Source organism: Prionailurus viverrinus, chromosome B4 (assembly GCF_022837055.1).
Source record: "Prionailurus viverrinus isolate Anna chromosome B4, UM_Priviv_1.0, whole genome shotgun sequence".
Lineage (NCBI taxonomy): Eukaryota > Metazoa > Chordata > Mammalia > Carnivora > Felidae > Prionailurus > Prionailurus viverrinus.
The window spans coordinates 49,400,611-49,421,296 of NC_062567.1; the positions used below are offsets into that span (position 1 = coordinate 49,400,611).

General features: G+C 36.6%; 1 protein-coding gene across 4 annotated transcripts in view; it reads left to right on the forward strand.

Moving 5' to 3' along the window:
- PLEKHA5 (pleckstrin homology domain containing A5) overlaps positions 1 to 20,686 on the forward strand; it is a 238,475-nt gene that overhangs the window by 150,038 nt on the left and 67,751 nt on the right. For all 4 annotated transcript variants that reach the window (XM_047866378.1, XM_047866375.1, XM_047866376.1 and 1 more), the window contains 4 exons: positions 4,358 to 4,458; positions 8,450 to 8,565; positions 12,323 to 12,790; positions 18,606 to 19,071. In XM_047866378.1, coding sequence (XP_047722334.1) covers positions 4,358 to 4,458; positions 8,450 to 8,565; positions 12,323 to 12,790; positions 18,606 to 19,071 — 1,151 coding nt within the window. The remainder of the gene's footprint in view (positions 1 to 4,357; positions 4,459 to 8,449; positions 8,566 to 12,322; positions 12,791 to 18,605; positions 19,072 to 20,686) is intronic.

The following is a 20,686-nucleotide window of genomic DNA, read 5'->3' on the forward strand; positions in this document are numbered from 1 at the left end:
TCAGATTTGAAATAAAAATGACCATATTTTAGTGAGATGGTCATAATACCTTGCTTTTTTTTTTTGAGCACTTACTATATGCTGAGCATGTAGCATAGATGGTCTATGTCTTCCCTTCCAAGGTGGGAAATATTATGCCCTTTTACACAAGAGGAACCCAAAGGGCAGAGAGGTCATACTGTTTGCTCACAACTGGCATGTGTCATAGCCAAGATTACTTCTCTTAACCACAGAATTTTTCCTTTCACAGATCTCTTATGTGCTGAATACAGCATCCCCATTCATTTCTTCTATATCCTTCCAAGTGTCTGGTATACTGACATACACAGTGCACTGTCAGAATTTTTTGACCATCAGTCTCCATTTCACAGATACGGAGAGTAAGACAGAAAATAAGTGATTGGCTATTTTTTTAATTTTTTTTTTTTTTTTTTACATTTATTTGTTTTTTGAAAGACATAGAGACACAGAGCACAAGTTGGGGAGGGGCAGAGAGAGAAGGAGACACAGAATCTGAGCTGTCAGCACAGAGCCCGACACGGGACTCAAACCCACGAACCATGAGATCATGACCTGAACCCAGGTCAGCTGCTTAACCGATTGAGCCACCCAGGGGCCCCAGTGATTTGCTATTTTTTACAATAGGTTAGGAGCCAATACCAGATGGAAGTTCAGGTTCCCACTGATCTTTGCAGAGTATCAGGCATATTATGACAGAGCACTTAGATTGTTCTATTTTATAGTCAGTCTGTTGACAGTACGTATCATAGGACTTAATTCATTCAACAAATATTTATTGAGCAGATGCTGTCAAACAGTAAAAGAAGGGTGCCTGGGTGGCTCAGTCGTTTAAGCGTCCAACTTCGGCTCAGGTCATGACCTCACAGTCTGTGGGTTTGAGCCCTGTATCGGGCTCTGTGCTGACAGCTCAGAGCCTGGAGCCTGCTTTGGATTCCGTGTCTCCCTCTTTCCCTGCCCCTCCCCTGCTCGCTCTCTCTCTCTCTCTCTCTCTCTCTCAAAAATAAACATTAAAAAAAAAAAGTGAAAGCACTCATGAAGCTTACATTCTAGAGAAGTCAAGGAGATAGTAAATTCAAATAAACAATACCATGACAAGTGCTTTTGGGAAAATAAGGTCATTGTATTAAAGACAGGCATGGATGGAAGATTTCTTTGGATCAGTTCTCTCAGCAGACGTTTTAGATAGCAAAATGTAAATAAAAGCCAGAGTGAGCAGTGTATTGCAGGCAGGGGGAGCAAGAGTGCAAAGGCTGGAAGGTAGGAAAGTGGAACATCAAAGGAGCCCACAGAAGGGGAGCAGTAGGGAGGGAGGTGGGAGGAATGGAGGAGATTGCACCAATGTCAGACCCTACTAGAATTTCAGTTCTACTGTAAATTCCATTAGGAAGCAATTGGATGTTTTTAAGTAGAAGAGCAATATGCTGTGACTTACATTGTGGAAAGCCTACTCAAGCTGCTATTGGAGAATGGATTATGAGGAAGGAAGGAAGCGGAGACTAGTTAGGAATTATTAGGTAGAAGTGATGATGGCTTAGACTAAGGTGGTAGCTAGCAGTGAGCACTTTTGATGCACCAGATGTATTATTAGGTAGTAGGATACAGAAATGAACAATATAAACGCATCTCCATGGAACTCACAGATTAGCTAAAGGAGTCTAAGAAAGAATGTCATAGTGTCCAGTTATGTTGAATGAGTATTGACCAGGAGTACCAGGAAAGGATTGGGAAATAAGGATGATCTAGGCAAAGGACTTCACATGTTCAAAGCATGAGTGAGCACGACATATTTGTAAAATGACACATGGGGCTTGTGTTACTGAAAAGAAGGTTATGCCTAAGGACATAGGAGCAAAGGCTAACAAGTGGTTCAAGGCACTAAAGGCATCTGTTTGCCATCCTCTTGAGTTTTAACTCTGTCTTAAAAGTGAGAATAATAATAGGATGCATTTAGAGTACATTTTAGAAAAATCACCCTAGCACTTAAACGAGAAGCCAAGAGACCAGTTAAAGTATTGAAGTATTCTAGGTAATGATAATTAGTGATAATATTCCAGTCTGTAAGTTATATACCCAGCTGTAATTATATGTATTTTTTTGCCTTTAATCCAAATGTCTTTAAAGCTGAAGTACAAGTAAGGAGTCTAAAATGTTACTTGAATCCAGTCAGTGTTGAGATTCTTAAGGGGTTCCAGTCACAGGTTGTGTTCCCCAAGCGGTAAGCTCTGTAATGGAGATTAATGTGCAAGAGGCTTATTAGAAAGTGTTCTTGGGACCATTACCTGTGGCAGAAAAGGGGAGGGACTAGAATGGGACAGAGGGAGTTGGGCTCCTATCCAGTCTAAAGAAGGCCTAGCTGAACCCCCGCCCCCCAAAGAGTTCATTCATTCTACAAATATCACTCAGTACCTACTCTTTGCTTGTCAGTATGTGAAGCCCTCTGGGTAAAAGACAGTAGGTCAGGCTTCACAGAACCAAACCGAAGAGTGCCATGTTTAAGAACATTTGGAGAATCTAGTAAAGAACTCTTAGGACAGTCGTTTGACAGAAGATGAAGATTTTTCTATATGCAGTAATATGATGAGGTCAGTATTTATTGAAGACTTAAAACAGGCTGAGTGCATTATTGAGTTCTTCATAGCTGTTAGCTCATGTGACCCTCACAGCAGTTCTTTGCGTTAAGTGCTGTTTTCCTCAGGTTTGTAGCTGATGAAGCCAAGATGCCCTGCATGGATGACTTGACAAGCCCTCATAACGGCTTGGTGTCCATCTGGGAAACAATTCATGACGACCCAGTAAAATCGCCCTGTGCTATATAATGCCTGTGCATATTCTGAAGTAACTTTAGGAAGAGTCACAGTTTCCAGTAATGCAACAAAAGAGAATTTATTATTTGATAAAGATGATTTTTTAATAAAGATGTCTTCATGAGCTTTTTCTGATTATGTGCTTTTATATAAACAAAATTGGATTTAAAATTGGAATGTGACTCATTTAAATCATCATATTCTCCGTAATTGATGACTGCTCTCTACCTCTTTTTTTTTTAACCTTTTAGACTAAATCTGCACTTGTGTTCATTCTTTCTTGTATTAGTGAACTGCACATGAATGAGCACAGTATAGTAAGAGCAGAATTGTTGTGTTATGAAAAAAGCTACAGAAGTAACCTCAATTTAATGCAACTTTCTTTCTTGTGGAAGTTACACCTATATTTTAGAAATGAGGGGAAAATAAATAAAATTCCTTGTTAAGTTTGGGATAATAAAAAACATGACAAGCATACTAAAAATAAATTATTTCTCGTTTCTGTTTTTTCCCATTACTGAGTTCATCAGCCTAATGCTCAGCTTTATTAACTTGCCTTATGGGTTTCTAACAATGGACTATATATGTATTTCGAGTTTTATAAACATGTCTGCCCCCAAGCAGCAAGCTAATAATGTGAATCTATACTGTGCCAAGATTAATATTTTGTCATTTTCCTGGGTATATTTTATGTGCTTGCCTTGTAGGCCTGTAATTTATTTCCATAAGTGTTGTGTATCAGAATGACTGGTAAAAGGTAACCACGGTTATATGTTTTAAACATCATAATTTTTACAGCATAGTTAAAAATATGTATTTACATATGTACTCATTTATTGAAAATTTTTTAGTGTCTCTCCCTGTCATTCTAAGTATCTTCCTGGAGTTGACATTCTAGTGAGGAAAGATTTGATAAATAAATAATAGAACACAGTGTGTCAGAGGTATGGGGAGGGGGTGGTGGTGAAGTCGCAGAAAGAGAAGAGAGGGCTCTGGGATGAGTTCAGATGAATAGCAGCTAAAATTAGGGCAGTAAAGGAAGGCTCTATCATGAGACATTTGAGCCACCCTGAAGAGTGTGAGCAAGTGAGCTGTGCATTTGTCTTGGCCTGAAATGGTTGGGCATTTAAATCCTACCAGAAATGTGGGTGAATTAATTTTGTAAAGCTTCTGTGTCGTTACTTATGTACTAATATGTTTTCAATGAATCACATGTCAAGGGTTTTGTAGAATGTGGTATATATGCTAAACCAATGTATGCTGTTTTCGTGTCTAATTGACATTTTTCTGACGTGTGAGACCCATTTCTGATTTGCTTAGGATAGGGAAGCTTAATGAAGGTGAAGAAGCATATATGTTTTTGCTATTAATATTTCCTTTAAAGCCTTGTAAGGAACTATCTAAACAGCACACTGAATACAGTTCATTTATATGTAAGAACCTTTTGGTTTGGTCAAAGTATATTTTGAGAAAAGTTATTCTGCTTCGTGAGAACATTTAAAATTCTAATCAGATGTTCAATTATCTCTTAGATGAGAAAGAAGAGGGTATCCTGGGAAGCATACTATTACCTAGTTTTCAGATAGCCATGCTTACCTCAGAGGATCACATTAACCGCAAATATGCTTTTAAGGTAAGGAAGTAGTCATACTTTTTTAATTCTGTATTTGAATCTTGCACTGATTTAAAAAAATGGATATCGACCCATAGATTATTACAAAAAGATATTTTAGTGATGGTCATTTTTATATTTAAAATATATTAGTTAATAGTCTTAGGTTCCCTTTTAATTAGGAAGCGTTTTCTCAGATATCCAAGGGCCAAGTGTCTTTATACTTAAAAATGGTTCTAGATAAAGCAAATATGTGAAAATACTAATAATTGGTAAATACAGCTGTAGGTATCCTGGTGGTCACTGTACTATTCTTCAAAGGTTACTTACTGTATGTTTGAAATGTTTCATTATAAGTTAGGGGAAGAGTACTATGAAAGAGAACAACTATGTTTTTTAACATAAGATATGTACATTTATGACCTCAGAGAATATTTGCAAAAATGTTCTCGGGTCTAAGTACATCATGAGCATCAGGTACATTTGAGATAATATGGAAGTTGAGACATTAAAAACAGTTATTAAATCCAAGCAGACCTGAGCCCACCTCCTCTGACAATACCCATCTGCTTCTGATAACGCTGGTTTGTAAAATACCTCAACTAAAAGGCCACTTTAATGATAGTTTGGTTATTTTTTGTTTTCAAAAACCATACTGCATTTTTTGCCTCATGATTATGGCTGAAATAAATTTCAGAGGTCACCTGTTTTTTAAGTCAGTCTTAAATTAAGAACTCTAAAGGGTTTGATGTAAAAACTTTGTTTTAAGGAAAAGGGGAAAAATTAGGGTAACACGTTTAACAGTGGAAATGTTTACCCCATTATAAAATTTATTCCATTTTTAATTCCCCATCCACTCTTTTTTCAAGAGTACTCAGGACTGCAGCTGATTTACAACTTTTGCTAATTCATACGTTGCATTATTAGCTCTGGGAAAAAAAAGAGCAAAGAAGTTAATAGTGGTTGGGCGTGGGTGGATGGCCTCAATGAGAAGGTAATATCTGAGCAAACACTGTGGATAAGAAGGGAATGGCATAGAATTTCAATAAATTTTGTTAACAGTGTGAACCATAAAACAGAATTAAATATTTTAAAATGCTATAACAAAGTTAATTCTAGTAACTTTAATAACTTCATAAAGTTACTTTTACATGTAAAACCGTTTGATACTTATATTTGATCATGAATTTATTTTTTTTGTTTCTTTGCTCATCAATTTGGCAAAAGGTTATTGAATTTGTACTCTTTGTAGGACTTTTTGCTGGGTTCTTAGACTTAAAAATATATATTTTATCTGTTACAAGTACAAGGATAGTAATTTCTCTCTCAAACTCTCTTTTGCAATGTTGTTTCCTCTGAATTTATGAGCACCTTTGGACACTGAATCTACTGCTTGTCATAATGGTGAGTAGAAACTTCATGGACGATTGTGGGACTTGAAGCTGGGTAGCAAACTTGATCATCATCTAGTAAATATTTCCATTTGACATCTGGCAATCATGGGTGTGGTTTGTTAGCATAGGAGTCATGGCTGTACCTGGATCTTCTTAGCACTAACCCAGTCTTCCTTCCACTGATCACAAATATGGACCGTGGTCTCTCATTCATTTCTCCAAAACTCCACTAAAGCAGTGCAATGACACTTTGTGGTAGCTTTAATCATTTAACAACATGTAGCATTTCAGCTGTTTCTTCTAAATTGTTTCTGTGGATAGTTTTATATCTCTGATCAGTCAAGTGAGATTTGTTGGTTACATAGTTATTTGGATCACTGTGTTCATTTAATTCTATCTTGATTCTTTCTGGAAAAAAAAAGTTGAAGAAGCTAATTTGATCTTGTTTAAATAAAGCAGATAGTCTAGGTTTTGGAGTGAAGTGTGTGGCTCCAGATTTATTCCTCTCATCTTTTAATGTTTAGCAGACTAACTACATACTTACTACTCTTTTCCTTTACTTCCCTGTATGCCGAAAGAGTCTTTGTTTTTCTTTGTTCTTCAGTTATGTGATAGGAAACTGTCACAGGCATTTTTACGTGGAAATTAAGAATGTTTCCTTCACAGAAGACTCTACCTCAGCCTCTTTTTCTACTTTGATACAGCTACTACTGCTGTCCTTTGTCTTGTCAGCCCATGCATTAAGCTGAGCACTCAGTGTTCATATGTTGGATACCAGTTCCTGATTGACATCTTTATTTCACTTCTGAGAAACAGGCAGATTGAACGACTATAAAGATAAAAACCCACAGGGGTGCCTGGGTGTCCCAGTCGGTTAAGCATCCGACTCTTGATTACTGCTCAGGTCATGATCTCATAGTTGGTGAGTTTGAGCCCCACATCAGTATCCGAGTGCTGACAGTGGAGCCTGGTCAGGATTCATATTCTCTTTCTCTCTCTGTCTCTCTCTCTCTCTTCCCCTCCCCCATTCACACACACGCTCACTCAAAATAAATAAATAAATAAACTTAAAAAAAAAAAAGAAAGGGCAGGGGCACCTGGGTAGCTCAATTAGTTAAAGGTCTGACTCTTGATTTCAGCTTAGGTCATGATCTCATGGTTCATGAGATCAAGCCCTGCACCCGGCTGTATGCTGACAGTGCAAAGTCTACTTGGGATTCTCTCTCCCTCTCTGCTCCTCCCCCCACCGCACACACACGCGTGCGCACTCTCTCTCTCTCTCAAAATAAATAAATAAGTATTTAAAAAAAAAATAAAAATGCACTTTCCAGTTACATAGGCTTTCCTCAACCCAAACATTTACATTTTAACTCTGAAACTTGAGATGAAAAGCTAAAGGGAAATACCGTTTTGAATCATTTGTAAATCTTGTATGTTTGTGTGTAGACGTCTATAAGGATTAAACAAAATGCCTTAACAGCGGCACCTTTTGAAGACTAAAGGAGTTGTTAACACAAAGGGGAAATGCTAGGACATGAACATTTCTATTAATTTTATGGCTGGTTGTTCTGGAACATTATTTAATTGAAGTATAATCGGCAAACAGTACTTTCAGGTGTACATCATAGTGATTTGATATTTTTTATATATTATGAAATGATCCCCATAATAAGACTAGTTACCATCTGTCACCATACAAAGTTATTACAAGTGTCACTGACTATGTTTCCTATGCTGTATGTTCTGTCCCTACGACTTATTTATTTTGTACGTAGAATTTGATACCTCTTAATCCTCTTCAACTATTTCACCTACCCTCTAATCCCTCCTGCCTCTGGTAACCAAAAGTTTGTTCCCTGTTATCTTTGAGTCTTTCTGTTTTGTTATGTTTGTTCACTTGTTTTGTTTTTTAGGCTCCATCATATAGTCGTACAATATTTGTCTTTCTCTTTCAGACTTAGAACACTTGGTGTAATAGCCTCCAGGTCTCTCCATGTTGTCGCAAGATTTCATTTTCTTTTTTATGGCTGAGTTACATTCCAGTGTGTGTGTCTGTCAGTCTGTCTTTGTCTGTCTACTACATCTGCTTTATCCGTTCATCTATCACCGGACACTTAGGGTGCCTCTGTATCTGGCTATTATAAATAATACTGCAGTGGGAGTGCATATATCACTTTGAATTAGTGTTTTCTTCTTTAAATAAGAAGTGGATTTGCTGCCTTGTTTGATAGTTCAGTTTTTATGGAACCTTCTTGAATAAGAGGTATGAATTGTAGTAAATGGGAATTGCTAGGGAATTGGCCATGGACAAGGACAGCAAAGGGGCACGACAAGGTGCTTCATTTCTTACCTCCTTTCCTTCCCATACACCGTTTCCCTTGTTTTAATTTTCAAAGGAAAATGGCAGTGTTGGGAGGAAATTTTAATAGTTACATTTTTTTTAAGATTGAATTATATTTTTCTTAAGTCAGTCATTTCTGTAACTCTGTGTGTGAGACAAGTCTTGCTTGCTTTGAAAGTTGACAGTAATGATCTCTGTAGGAACTACTTAACTTTCTTTCTTTTTCTTTTACAGATCCCATGTATCTATTTAAAATGATCCTATCGTTTTCAATCAGGCAGCCCATCCAAACATGCGGACCTATTATTTCTGCACTGATACAGGAAAGGAAATGGAGTTGTGGATGAAAGCCATGTTAGATGCTGCCCTAGTACAGACAGAACCTGTGAAAAGGTAAAAGCTTGTAGGGAAAATAACTGTGATTTCCACTTACATTTTATTCCATGCCCTGCAAGTATATTGTTATTATAGTGCATATCATTTTATTACTCATGATACGAAATCATTTCTTCCTCAGAAAGCAAGGATTAATTCATGTTCTGTATTAAATTAATATACCTTTAGTTAATTTGAGATACCACCTGTGTTTTTGTTCCCCATTTCCTCTTTATTCATTTTCACCTATCAGTGTACTGAGGTGAATCCAGAATCCTAACATTCAAACTGAATATTCTTTCTTCTTACAGAATTACCTTTAATTTCCGGTAAGTACGTTTTTAATTGTTATCTTAAAACTACACGAGACTGTTTCAAAGCCTAAATCTTAGAAAACAATTTATATTCATGAAGTTAATTTTATTGTGTTTTTATGCTATGTTGTATGTTTTTGAAGTTTAATAAATAGAAATAAAAAATTTTGATGAGTTTCATTTCTTCAGCATTTCCTGGTTAATTCTGATGGTTTTATGATGAATGTCTCCAGAAAATAACTCAGCAAGCATTTAGATTATTTTTAAATATGTCTACTTTTTTATAAATTCTACCTTCTTTCTTTTGAAACTTCAATATTCAGATTCCTTGAGAGTACAAATATGTACTATTAAAATTGACCTGTGATTTTTTCTTTTTGAACATCTGAATCATTTTAATAATCAACTATATGAAGAACTAGTGAGAGGAAATCTGTTTATAAAACTACTTAAATAGCAGCTGAATAATATGCTTTAAAAAAAAATGTATTCCTGTAATTTGAAGAAAGATCTGTGACACCATTAAGTTTTTTTCCAGTCAGTTACAGTTGAGCATATGTCTCATACAAGAAAGATGCTTCCTTGCAAGTTTATTCTCTTTTTCTCTCTTCTCAGGGATTTAGGGTACTGTTATAATATAAACCTTTTCGTTTTGGTGGGGGGGGAGGGTTAGTGTACACATTAGTAAAGTCTTTTGATTTGTTGGTTAAAAAACTGAAATTGATGTATATATTTGTGGTTTGTTTTTTTTTTAATATCAAGTCCAAATCAACTTAACCAATCACTAGTAATTACAGCTAGGAAAAGTAAGAAGAGAAAAAGGAAGGCCCAGGATTAAATTCTAGGACACCTATTTAAAAAAAAACCAAAAAAACCTCAACCATCTGCGTATTCTATGTGACAAGCTAATAAAAGGAAAATTGCTTTTGGAATCTCATGTGTAAAAATTACCTGATGGGGATTGCCTGGCCAGCTCAGTCGGTGAAGCATGGGACTCTTGATCCCAGGGCCATGAGTTCGAGCCCCATGTATGGTATAGCATTCACTTAAAAAAAAATTACCCAAATGGCCATAAAATTGAGGTGATTAGCACTAATAGGTAGAGGAATTGTGTAGGTGAAAAGAATTAATTAAAAGTATTAAGACAATTTTAACATCAGAGTAAAATTTTTAAGGAGTTATTTAGAATAAAGAAATCAGCATCATAGTTTACACATTTGATTTCCAGATAGTCTCATAATATATGTTGTCCTTATCTCAGAATTTCAACTTCCATTTTCTTTTCTTGTATTTTCCACTCTAAAAACTGATAATTACTCATAATTTAGGGTGATAAAAATAATAGTCAATATTTTGGTTGGACTTCTAACAACTTATTAGTTGATTATGTGCCTGTAACAATGTTTAGCAGGTTGTATTGATATAATTTACTCAGCCAGAATTTTTTTTTTTTTAATGTTTGTTTGAGAGAGAGCATGAGCCAGGGGCGGGGGGGGGGGGGGGGGGGGGGGGCAGAGAATCCCAAGTGGGCTCTGTGCTGATAGCAGAGAGCCCGAAGCAGGGCTCAAATCCACAGACCACAAGATCACAACCTGAGCTGAAGTCTGATGCCTAACCCCACATAGGAAGCCCTAGCCAGAAATTCTTGGAAACCACCTTTGTGCCCAGCCTGATGTCGGTCACCATTATCCTGTAGAAATTATGCTTTTTATTCTACTGCTAGCTGTTGGCATTTTTAGCCCGCCTTGTTAGCCTTACTTAATATTTCAAACTGAAGGAACCTAATTATTATAATATTTCATAAGTAGAGGGAGATTTTGTGTGCTTGGTTTTAAGGTAATGGGCTCTCTTTCCTGTATGGCCAAAATACTTACAAATATTTATTGGAACCTATCATAAGAGATAAAACATCCAGCTTTTAACTAGGTAGTTAATTTCTTCTAAATTCATTTGTTCCATTCGAAAAGTCAGTATATATGTCTTTTTGTTACATGTCTTAAATGATAAGTCTTTGGAAAAATGAAGATAAAAAAGGCAATGCTATTCTACTTTAAAATAATAGGCAACTAAGTCTAAAAACTTTTTTCAGATATTTGATATTCAATATTAAACCCACCCCCTCACTCCTAGAATTTAGTAAAGGTCAGTGTGCTTTTAGTGTAAATCTTCTCACACTTTTATCTTTTAAGATAAAGAAGCTCCATAGCGTATCTTAATAAACTTCCCCAGTGTCTAATATTGCTTCCAATCTAGAAGCTATGGGTTATATCCAACCTAAATATGTGGATAGCTTATAAATTTACTCTAAGAAAAGTAGTCAGTCACATTTCTTTTCATTTTTTTTTTTTTTTTTACATTCACTAATTGTATTCTAAATTCTGTCTATAGCTAAGTATGTATGGGTTATGTATTTCCTACTCATCACCAAAACTGGCAGCAATATCACACTTGGGATCTGATAGGAACATTATTATATACGGAAATGTAGAAGGTTGGCCAGTTCCTGAAAGGCCTCCCAGCTTGGCATGATCTTGGCAATTTCATGCAGGTTCAGACACTCAGCTTGGTCTTGTCAGAGTCTGGAGGTGATTGGTTTCAGAGAAGCTGACTCTCTTCAGAAAGTCCTAGATATAACAACTGGAATGGTGAGCAATAAAACTGTCTGGTGGCCCAGCAATGTACTGTTAAGCAGCACATTCTTCCGGTGGGGAGATGGATATGGGATGCCAGATTCTAATCCAGAATTGCTTGATAAGACAGAATGATAATAGTAATAAAGTCTGTGGCAGCCACTGAAATATTAATCTGGTCCTCAACAATCCTATAGTCCTGGTGCTACAGTTATCCCCACGGTAAATTTCTACACCTTGTCCAAAAACATAGCTAGTAAGAGATAGAGCTTATAGCAGTCTGGCTGTAAGAGTTCTTCACCAAAAGTCAGGTCCTCTTGAATACAAACATAGAGTTAGTAACTCATATGGTTCAGATCTTGGACAGCATCAGACTGTAATTTCTTGGTGCAGCCATTTCCACAAACCAGATTCATGTTTGTCTCAAGATGAGTTAACCCTCCTGGCTGGAAGCCACATTATGTATTTCAAATGATTAGCTGCTGTGGTCCTTTACGTGTGGATTTTGAGGTTTTACTGTCAAAGGGCAATCTTAATTTGCTTTATTTCCAGATTTCTTATGGGGACACTCATCACTTCTTATCCTCCAGTGGTTTATACACCATACATTTTATGTTTTCTTCCCCTCCCACTTTTGTATTTATGCATTTTGGTGTTGTGCTTGAATTTTCATATCATAACGTTGGGGGTTTGTACAGACTTGTTTTCTGTGACCCTTTCAGGTTTTGCCATAAAGTCAAAGGTAATTTTACATTTTTCCTAGATTGAATCCAAGAAATAACACGCACATTATTTCATCTGATTTACTATGATTTTCTTCTCTGATTTCAGAGTGGACAAGATTACATCTGAAAATGCCCCAACTAAGGAAATCAATAACTTTCCCAACCATAGAGTGCTAATTAAACCAGAGGTCCAAAATAACCAGAAAAACAAAGAAATAAGCAAAAATGAAGAAAAAAAGGCATTGGAAGCTGAAAAATACGGATTTCAGAAGGATGGTCAAGATAGACCTTTAACAAAAATTAACAGTGTGAAGTTGAATTCTCTGCCATCTGAATATGAGAGCGGGTCAACATGTCCAGCTCAGACTGGACACTATAGACCAGTCAACATGAACAGTTCAGAGAACAAAACTGTCAATGTCAGCCTGGCAGATCTTAGAGGTGGAAACCACCCAAATACCGGGCCCTTACACACAGAAGCTGATCGAGTCATACAGAGGACAAACTCAATGCAACAGTTGGAACAGTGGATTAAAATCCAGAAGGGGAGGGGTCATGAAGAAGAAACCAGGGGGTAAGTATCTTGTCATAACATGTCCTGAACCCACGTTTCTTTCATACTATGTTGGTGAAGATTGGTTTCTGAGACACTTGTTGAAAAGTATTAGTTTAAATTGTGTTTTAGACATTATAGCTTCATTTCAATCTTTTCTTCATGGTAATCAGACGTAACTGTTTTTTCTCTGTTTCTCATTATGCTATCCAGATTTCTCACAGAGGTCCTTCCCTGGTAGAGAAGAAAGTTAGATAAACAAGTGCAATACACTGTTACAAAATGAAGGCAAGAACAGGGTGCTTACAAAAACAGGTTTCAGGGACACCCAACCCAACCTAGGGGTCCAGGAAAACTGTTCTGCAGGAAATGAAATACGAGCTGATTTGTAAAGGGTGGCAGGCTGATAATTGGCTTAGATATGCAAAACTGCAGAGTTGACAGAGCTGGAATCCAGGCTTAGGTACAACCTCTGTGATGATGCATGAGAACCAAGGCTGGAGAGATAAGCCAGAAGAGATGTTTTCAGATTTGGTGTTTCAGAAAGATCACTCCCACCAAAGAATCTGGAGAATGAATTAGAGAAAGTTCAAACACTATTGGAGTAAGTGAAATGAGGAGAGAGGGGATGTATTTAAGTTGGGATTGACAAGACTAGTTGAGTGCTTGGATGTGCTTGATTGCAAACTAGTCTCAGTCTGATAGGGGAAAATCAAGCATGACACCTGCTTTTAGGACTCTGGTCATCAGGGATTGTCTGGTGCCTTTGACTGCATGGAAAAGATTTGGGAAGAGAGAAAGTAATGAATAATTGGACAGGTTCAATTTGAAGCGGCCTGTATGTAGTCTGTAGCTCCAAAGAGAAATCTGGACTTGAGTAAGTTTTGGGGCATCATCATCGTATCAAAAGCGCTTAAAGATAAGGATGAAAATAGATAAATTCATTCAGCTGGAAGCTAGATAAAATAAAGATTCTACAGGAAAACCTGAAAGAAAATTTACATTTAAGGGAAAAAGAATTGAGGGACCCGCAAAGGAGATGAAAAATAAAGGCCAGAGGAGATGGAAGAAAAGCGGGCCCCTACAATGGGAAACAGTGTTGTCATTAGGCCAGAATTTGGTGATGCAAAACCTAAAAAAGACTTTAATGTGCTTGTGGGCAGAAAAATTACCTGAAGAGTTATTGTGACTCTTACCTCTCAGTAGTAGAAAACCAAAAACCAAAGACATTAATGATGTTTTGGTTAAGTGAAGATTAACTTAACAGTTCTTCCAGTTTGCTCAGTTGTCATGGCTGATGTCTGCAGCTGTCAGCCAAAGTCTCTCTCCTTTCAGGAGCAGCTCAAAGGCCTGGGTACACTTGGCCTCATCTTTTGTTATCTCAACCAGCACTGCAAAACACTCTTGCAGTCTGTTGTTCACTTCCATTTTCTTTTTCTCCACCCTCAGTGCTCACTTTTCTGATTTTCCCAAGGAAAGGTTGTGAGAAATATTTGCTATTTCAAAAATAAAGTTTGATTAGACAGAAGGAAAACCAGAGTTAATTCTGGGGGGGATAAATGAACGGATGTTTGGTAGTACTTAAGGTAACCATTTTCAAGGAAACAATAATAAAAATGCCAGCCAGAAAATTTTCTGAATCTCTACCCAGAAAATTAAACCTCACTTCTTAATGAAATCACTTCTCCTCAATGATTCTATACTTTCGTACAGTTGAAACTGTATAAAGTGGTTTGACAAACATCTGGAAGTTAGGGTTTTCTTAATTGTTGAGCATAAATAATATTTTCCAAGAACTTTTAGGTCTGTGGATAGGTATAATTAACACACATAAAGGCTTTCTGTGTGACTTTTTTCTTTTGAAAGCAGATTTACAGCTTCTGAAGGTATTTTGAGCTAAGATTTTCTCTGCTTTGCCTCTCCAACTTTGGAGTCACTGGCTGGAGTCTACTTTGGGTCATTGAGTGAGATATACCACCTACATTATTATATGAACTTCATATTTTAAAAAAATAGGATGTTTTATAATACAATAATTTTTATTGGTGGAAAGAAGCATAAGGGTTATTCATAGTATAATTCATTTTGTAAAACTTTGTGGAAGCCTTGCTATTATTATTAAAGTTCTGATAGAAAGAAAAGGGGTTTAATATTTAGTCAAATAGTAGATCCCTGCATCTGTGAACAGAGCTTTAAAGTTTCTTTGTGAGTGGCAGGCACTGTTAAGATGCATGGTGCCTTAATCCATTGTTCTGCATGGCAGAATCACAGGGACAGGGTTTTCATGGTGTTTGACAGGCAGCTGCTAGTGAATGGAGCACCAAACCTGATGAAGGAGCTTACAGTGTTCATTTCTTAAGCTTTCACTTAAAAGTAAATCACACTTTGCTTAATTTGAATTTCTTTGGGGAAAACCACTGAAGGAAACCCGTTTTGAAAAACAGGTCTCAAAATGCTAGAAAGTATATGTGATAAAAATAAATGTACTTGAAAATAACCTAACTTTGTATTAAAATTCTTCAAAAGTGGTTCCAAAGATGGCAGAAGAGCCTTTTAAACTTTGTAGTCATTAATTAGCCAAGCTCAGTAGGGAAATAGCATACTGTTAATGATCATAGGATAGGTTAATGGCTCCAGTTGAATATACATGTCTACAGGAGCGTCCAGCTCACGTATTGTGAATGCTTCAGAGCACTGATGGAGGGTTTTGGTGTAATAGACTTTCTGAGCTGGAACTCAAACATTAGTTTATGGGCAGTTTTTATTGTGTTTTAAATTAAAAATATATGTCCATTCGTTACATGGTTAGAAATAGTTTTTTCCCACATTTCCAAACTAGATACAAAGTTAACATTTATATTTTCGGTATGTGCTTCTATGGTATAGTTCACTGCTTAGTACAGAGCTTTTTGCATATTAAAGTCTCTATAATAGTTCTTGAATTTGCAAATGACCAAATCAAGGTATATTGGGGTAAGTTGCTTTAGTACTAGGACAGAAGTTCTAGGATAGTGTCTATTTCTGTGACTGACTTGCTTCCTAGCAGATAGCTATGGGGTTGCCAACTCTGAACTTCTTCCAGTTTCTAGCTTGGTTGTTAACAGAGAGAAGGTAGGGATAGGAAGGGAGACCAAGCAGGGGGGGAAAAATAGGAAATATTTGTGGCAAGAAAGCAGCAAAGAATAGAAGAACCTTTATACTGGTTGTATCAGAGTACTGGGTACCTTTTTTCTTCACTCCAGCCCCAAAGACCTCCAGTGGTTAGCCTCACTGCAGCAGTTCCTGTTGGGGTGTGAGGGGCATGTTCAACTTTAAGCAAGCCTGTTGTAAGTAAAGACATTGAAAAGCTGAAGAACAACCAGCGTGATGAAGGAAATTTAGTTTAGGGGGAATGGTTAAAGGAAATGGAAATATTTCGAATATATAAGACATGGAGTTTAGAACTGTAAGATGGCTTTATGATCACATCATCTCATAGATGAGAAAACCAAATCTCCCAAAGTTTCAGTTTGCTAGATTTGGGTAGCATATGAAGGACTCTAGTAGCATATTAAGATTATGCCCTTCCAGGTGTATTTTTATTTTTAATTAAAGAGTAAAGTTTTTAAAATAATTTTCGTGGTTTGGGGGAAATTTTTTTACATAGAAGGATTGTTTTGCTTCTTCATTAAATACAAAAGTCTAGGAATCATTGGCATAATGAAAAGAGTGCTGCTTAAGGAAGAGCTCACATGCCACTCCTAGTGGGCTCACTAACTCTTCCTTTAACCCACATATTAAAAGGAGCATGAGGGACACCTGGCTGGCTCAGCTGGAAGAGCCTGTGATTCTTGATCTCAGGGTCATGAGTACAAGCCTCACACTGGGTATAGAGATCACTTTAGAAAGGAGAAAACATTAAGAGAAGTATGCGCTCTTGGTCTTTTCCACACACCACCCCCACCAAAACAAAACAAAAACACCATGCTCTCTAACATTCTCTGAGTCCCAGAAGATGTAATTCATCCAAGGTCTCCTTATACGTAAGTAGGAGAGCAAGAATCTTGGCCCTCCTGACTCTTGATCAGCCACTTTATTATTTTGTCATATTTTTCACAGCATTATCCCCTCTGTGGGTGCTTTAAGCCACAAAAAAGTGTATTTAACTTGAGACTTCCTCTGGTGTTTTTGTAAAGGTAACATAATTTTACTGCCCTAGTAGGCACAAATTATGCAGGGATTTTTATTATCACCATTCCTCTTAGCTCAAACGCACCCAATTCATTACACCTAATCATCACAATGAAATCTTTTTTTACTACGGTACATTAGTGTTTACACATTGTCACTGACAACAGTCTTGGGTCAAACAGCTCTGACATCCAGTTTATCAGCCAAGGATTCCCAGATGGTGAAAGAGTGTGGTCAGGTAATTTACGCATTAAGTCTTCTACCCTTTCTGGCCTATGTAATCACCACCTTTTTTGACATTTTAACACCCAGTAGGAGGCAGCAAAATAGTATGCAATCATGCATGCACAATTGCAAACTACACTCTATGTTGAAAATACAGTGCACAGAAGAAATGTGTTAATGTTGAAAGAAGAGGTTGGAAAACCTGGGTGTATGGGGTCCCAACTCCCCCACATTTAGTTGATTGAATTACATTTTATATTAGAATATAGATTTATGCCACGTGTAGATGCTAGCAAGATGAATACTTGTAATATTGATCTTTTAAATCTTGATTTTATTGTGGTTATTGTTATTAAAAAGATTGTGTTTGCATTTAGAATTTGAATTTTAATTGCACTTTATTCCTACCTCTGAAGATAATGGGGGAACACAAATCCTAACTTTTTAAGAAACTTTTTTATATAATGTATCTGACCTAGCATGAGGTTAGCAAAGGATAGTTAAAACTGTTTTTATCACAGAGTCTTTTTTAAAAATTGTAAACTAAAATTCTACTTTATTCTCTCTTTTTAGGAAACATTAGGAAATCTGTGCTTAGTAATATGCCTTATGTATCCATGCCCAAAAATATAGCATTTTAAAAGAACTTTATTTTAGATGCTTAATATACATGAGAATTTTTAGATTGCTTTAAAAAGCCTGCCACAAACGTTTATACCAAGGTGGAATATTCATTTCCATGCTAGAAACATGTAAAACTCCTGAGATTTGCAGTTGTATATCTGAATATTACCACGTTTAAGTGTTTTGTCTTTAAATAGTTAAATTTCGAGCTTTAGCTTCCAGTCACTTTTATTTTTCAAATTAAGAAAAGATATCAAGGAGAGTTTTCTCTTCAAACCACAAATGTACTGATGTGCTTCTTCCCAGAAATAGTCCTGCTTTCTGAAAGAAACATTGTAATAGAGGAGTCACATATACCTGCAGGGATTCATTTCCTGTGTTCTTGCTCTATAGGACAACTCAAACCCTTAGTATTCCATTCCTGCTTACCTTATGAAAAGAGCCTAGGAGTTTGTTTATATAAAAACAAGCTACAGAGACAAACTTAAGATTAGATCTTGGATATTCTTACAAATAAGTATTTTTCCTTTTTTTAACCAAACTGCACGTTGTGTGGAGTTAACAGTCTTTTATGTAAATAACAAAGATACTTTTTACTTAATGTAGTAAAGTCATCAAATTGAATTTCATAAAAAGGTCGAAATATGTTCGTTAATATTTTATACCCTGTGTAATATTTTGATCAACTTTTTAAAAGTAAGTCCCAAGATATACTTTACTTACCGGCAGGAAAAAAAATTTTACTCTAATTTAGAATCTGGAAAACAACTCTTTTCTTCGTTTTTATATTTCAATTTTTTTTTTTTTTTAATTTTAGAGTCATTTCATACCAAACATTACCAAGAAATATGCCAAGCCACAGAGCCCAGGTTATGGCCCGCTATCCAGAAGGTTACAGAACACTCCCCAGAAACAGCAAGACCCGGCCTGAAAGCATCTGCAGTGTAACCCCTTCCACTCGTGACAAATCAGTAGGGCCTGGAGCAGAAGAGAAACGGAGATCAATGAGAGATGACACGATGTGGCAGCTTTACGAATGGCAGCAGCGTCAGTTTTATAATAAGCAGAGCACCCTCCCTCGTCACGGTACTTTGACCAGTCCTAAAACCATGGTTAATATTTCTGATCAGACAATGCACTCTATTCCCACATCACCTTCCCATGGGTCAATAGCTGCTTATCAGGGATACTCCCCTCAACGAACATACAGATCAGAAGTGTCTTCGCCAATTCAGAGAGGAGATGTGACGATAGACCGCAGGCACAGGGCCCATCACCCTAAGGTAACATATCTGCTAATCTTGTGTTAACTACTACTTTATGGATGTTGTGTTTTATTTCTGTCCACCTATTCTTTTTTCCTAATGTGAGAGACAAAAAAATAGGTAGTCAAGACAGCTCCTTTGTTTTAAAAATTAAGGAAGAATATGGGACGCCTGGGTGGATCAGTTAGTTGTTGAAGCGTCCGATTCTTGGTTTCAGTTCAGGTCATGATCTCACAGTTTGTGAGTTTGAGCCCCGCCATTGGTCTCTGTGCTGACAGTGCAGAGCCTGCTTGGGATTCTCTCTCTCTGCCCCTCCCCCTGGCATGCATTCTCTCTCTCTCTCTCTCTCTCTCTCTCTCAAAAAAATAAATAAATAAACTTTTTAAAAAATCATAAATGTCTTTTTTAAAAAATTAAAATTAAAAAAGAATAGTCTCTAGTATCAGAATCTCACATATAAAAACCTAAGCTTGCAACACATCATCTTTCGAGAGCACAAAAATATTTATTTTGAGCAGATGTGTTATGCATTCTTCTATGCTCCATAGCCTATGTCATCAGCTTTCCATGTAGGTTAAGACCACTTGCATTTTTATTGGCTCTTCACACACTTGAAAATTCTGTTCCTGTCCTCTTCCAGCAGCATACCTGTATTCTTGCATCAGGTTCATCCTGCACTTTGCTAAGATAAAAGTGCTGACCTCAGGGCGCCTGTGTAGCTCAGTTGGTTAGGCATTCGACTCTTGGTATAGGCTTAGGTCAGGATCTTATAGTTCATGAGACCATGAGATTGAGCCCCACTGTTAGCGCAGAGCATGCTTGGGATTCTCTCTCTCTTTTTCTGCCCCTCCCCCCATCCACTCTCTCACTCTTACTCTTGGTTTCTCTTAAAATAAATAAACTTTTTTTTTTTTTTTTTTTAAGAAAAGTGCTAATCTCTTCTAACCAGCTGCATATGTGGCTTATTGAAATCATCTCCTTATGTACCCAAGTTAATACTAGGATAACAATGCAAGGTGGCATATATACTTTTTAAAAATTAAGATACACATAGAGATCATGTTTTAATTTGTACATGAAGTTGGTTTAAGCATTGCTTAGTAGACTATTTGGAGTTAATTCAAATAATTAGCTTTTGTGTTGGTTAGCTTTTTATAATACTAAAGCACATGTTTTGATCATTCAGCCTGTATGCAGCCAGTTGTTTAATGTCTATCCTAAAATGAAAAGGAATTTTTCTGTCATTTTCTTTTTAATTCTAAAGAATTTCTTACTTTACACCATTTTAAAATGTACCTTTTCTTATCCCTCTGACAGACTGAATCCTTCAGTTATAACATTGCATAAAGTATATGTTTGATATAAATAAGGTGTATATTTTCCATAAATAAGCATTAGTTAGAAATGAATAAGTCAGTCAGGAATTTTTCCTCTTGGAGGAAGCTTTAGTTTGCCTCACCAAAAAAGGCTCACGTTGAACTCCATCATAACGGAGTTCAGTGTTTTGTCACTTTGTACATCCAAAACTAAATCATCTTTGATTTAAAAAAAAAAAAAATGGTAACAATATTTAAGAGAAATCTGATTCAATAGTGTGTGGTTGAAACATGTTCTCCTGGGAATTAGCATTTTT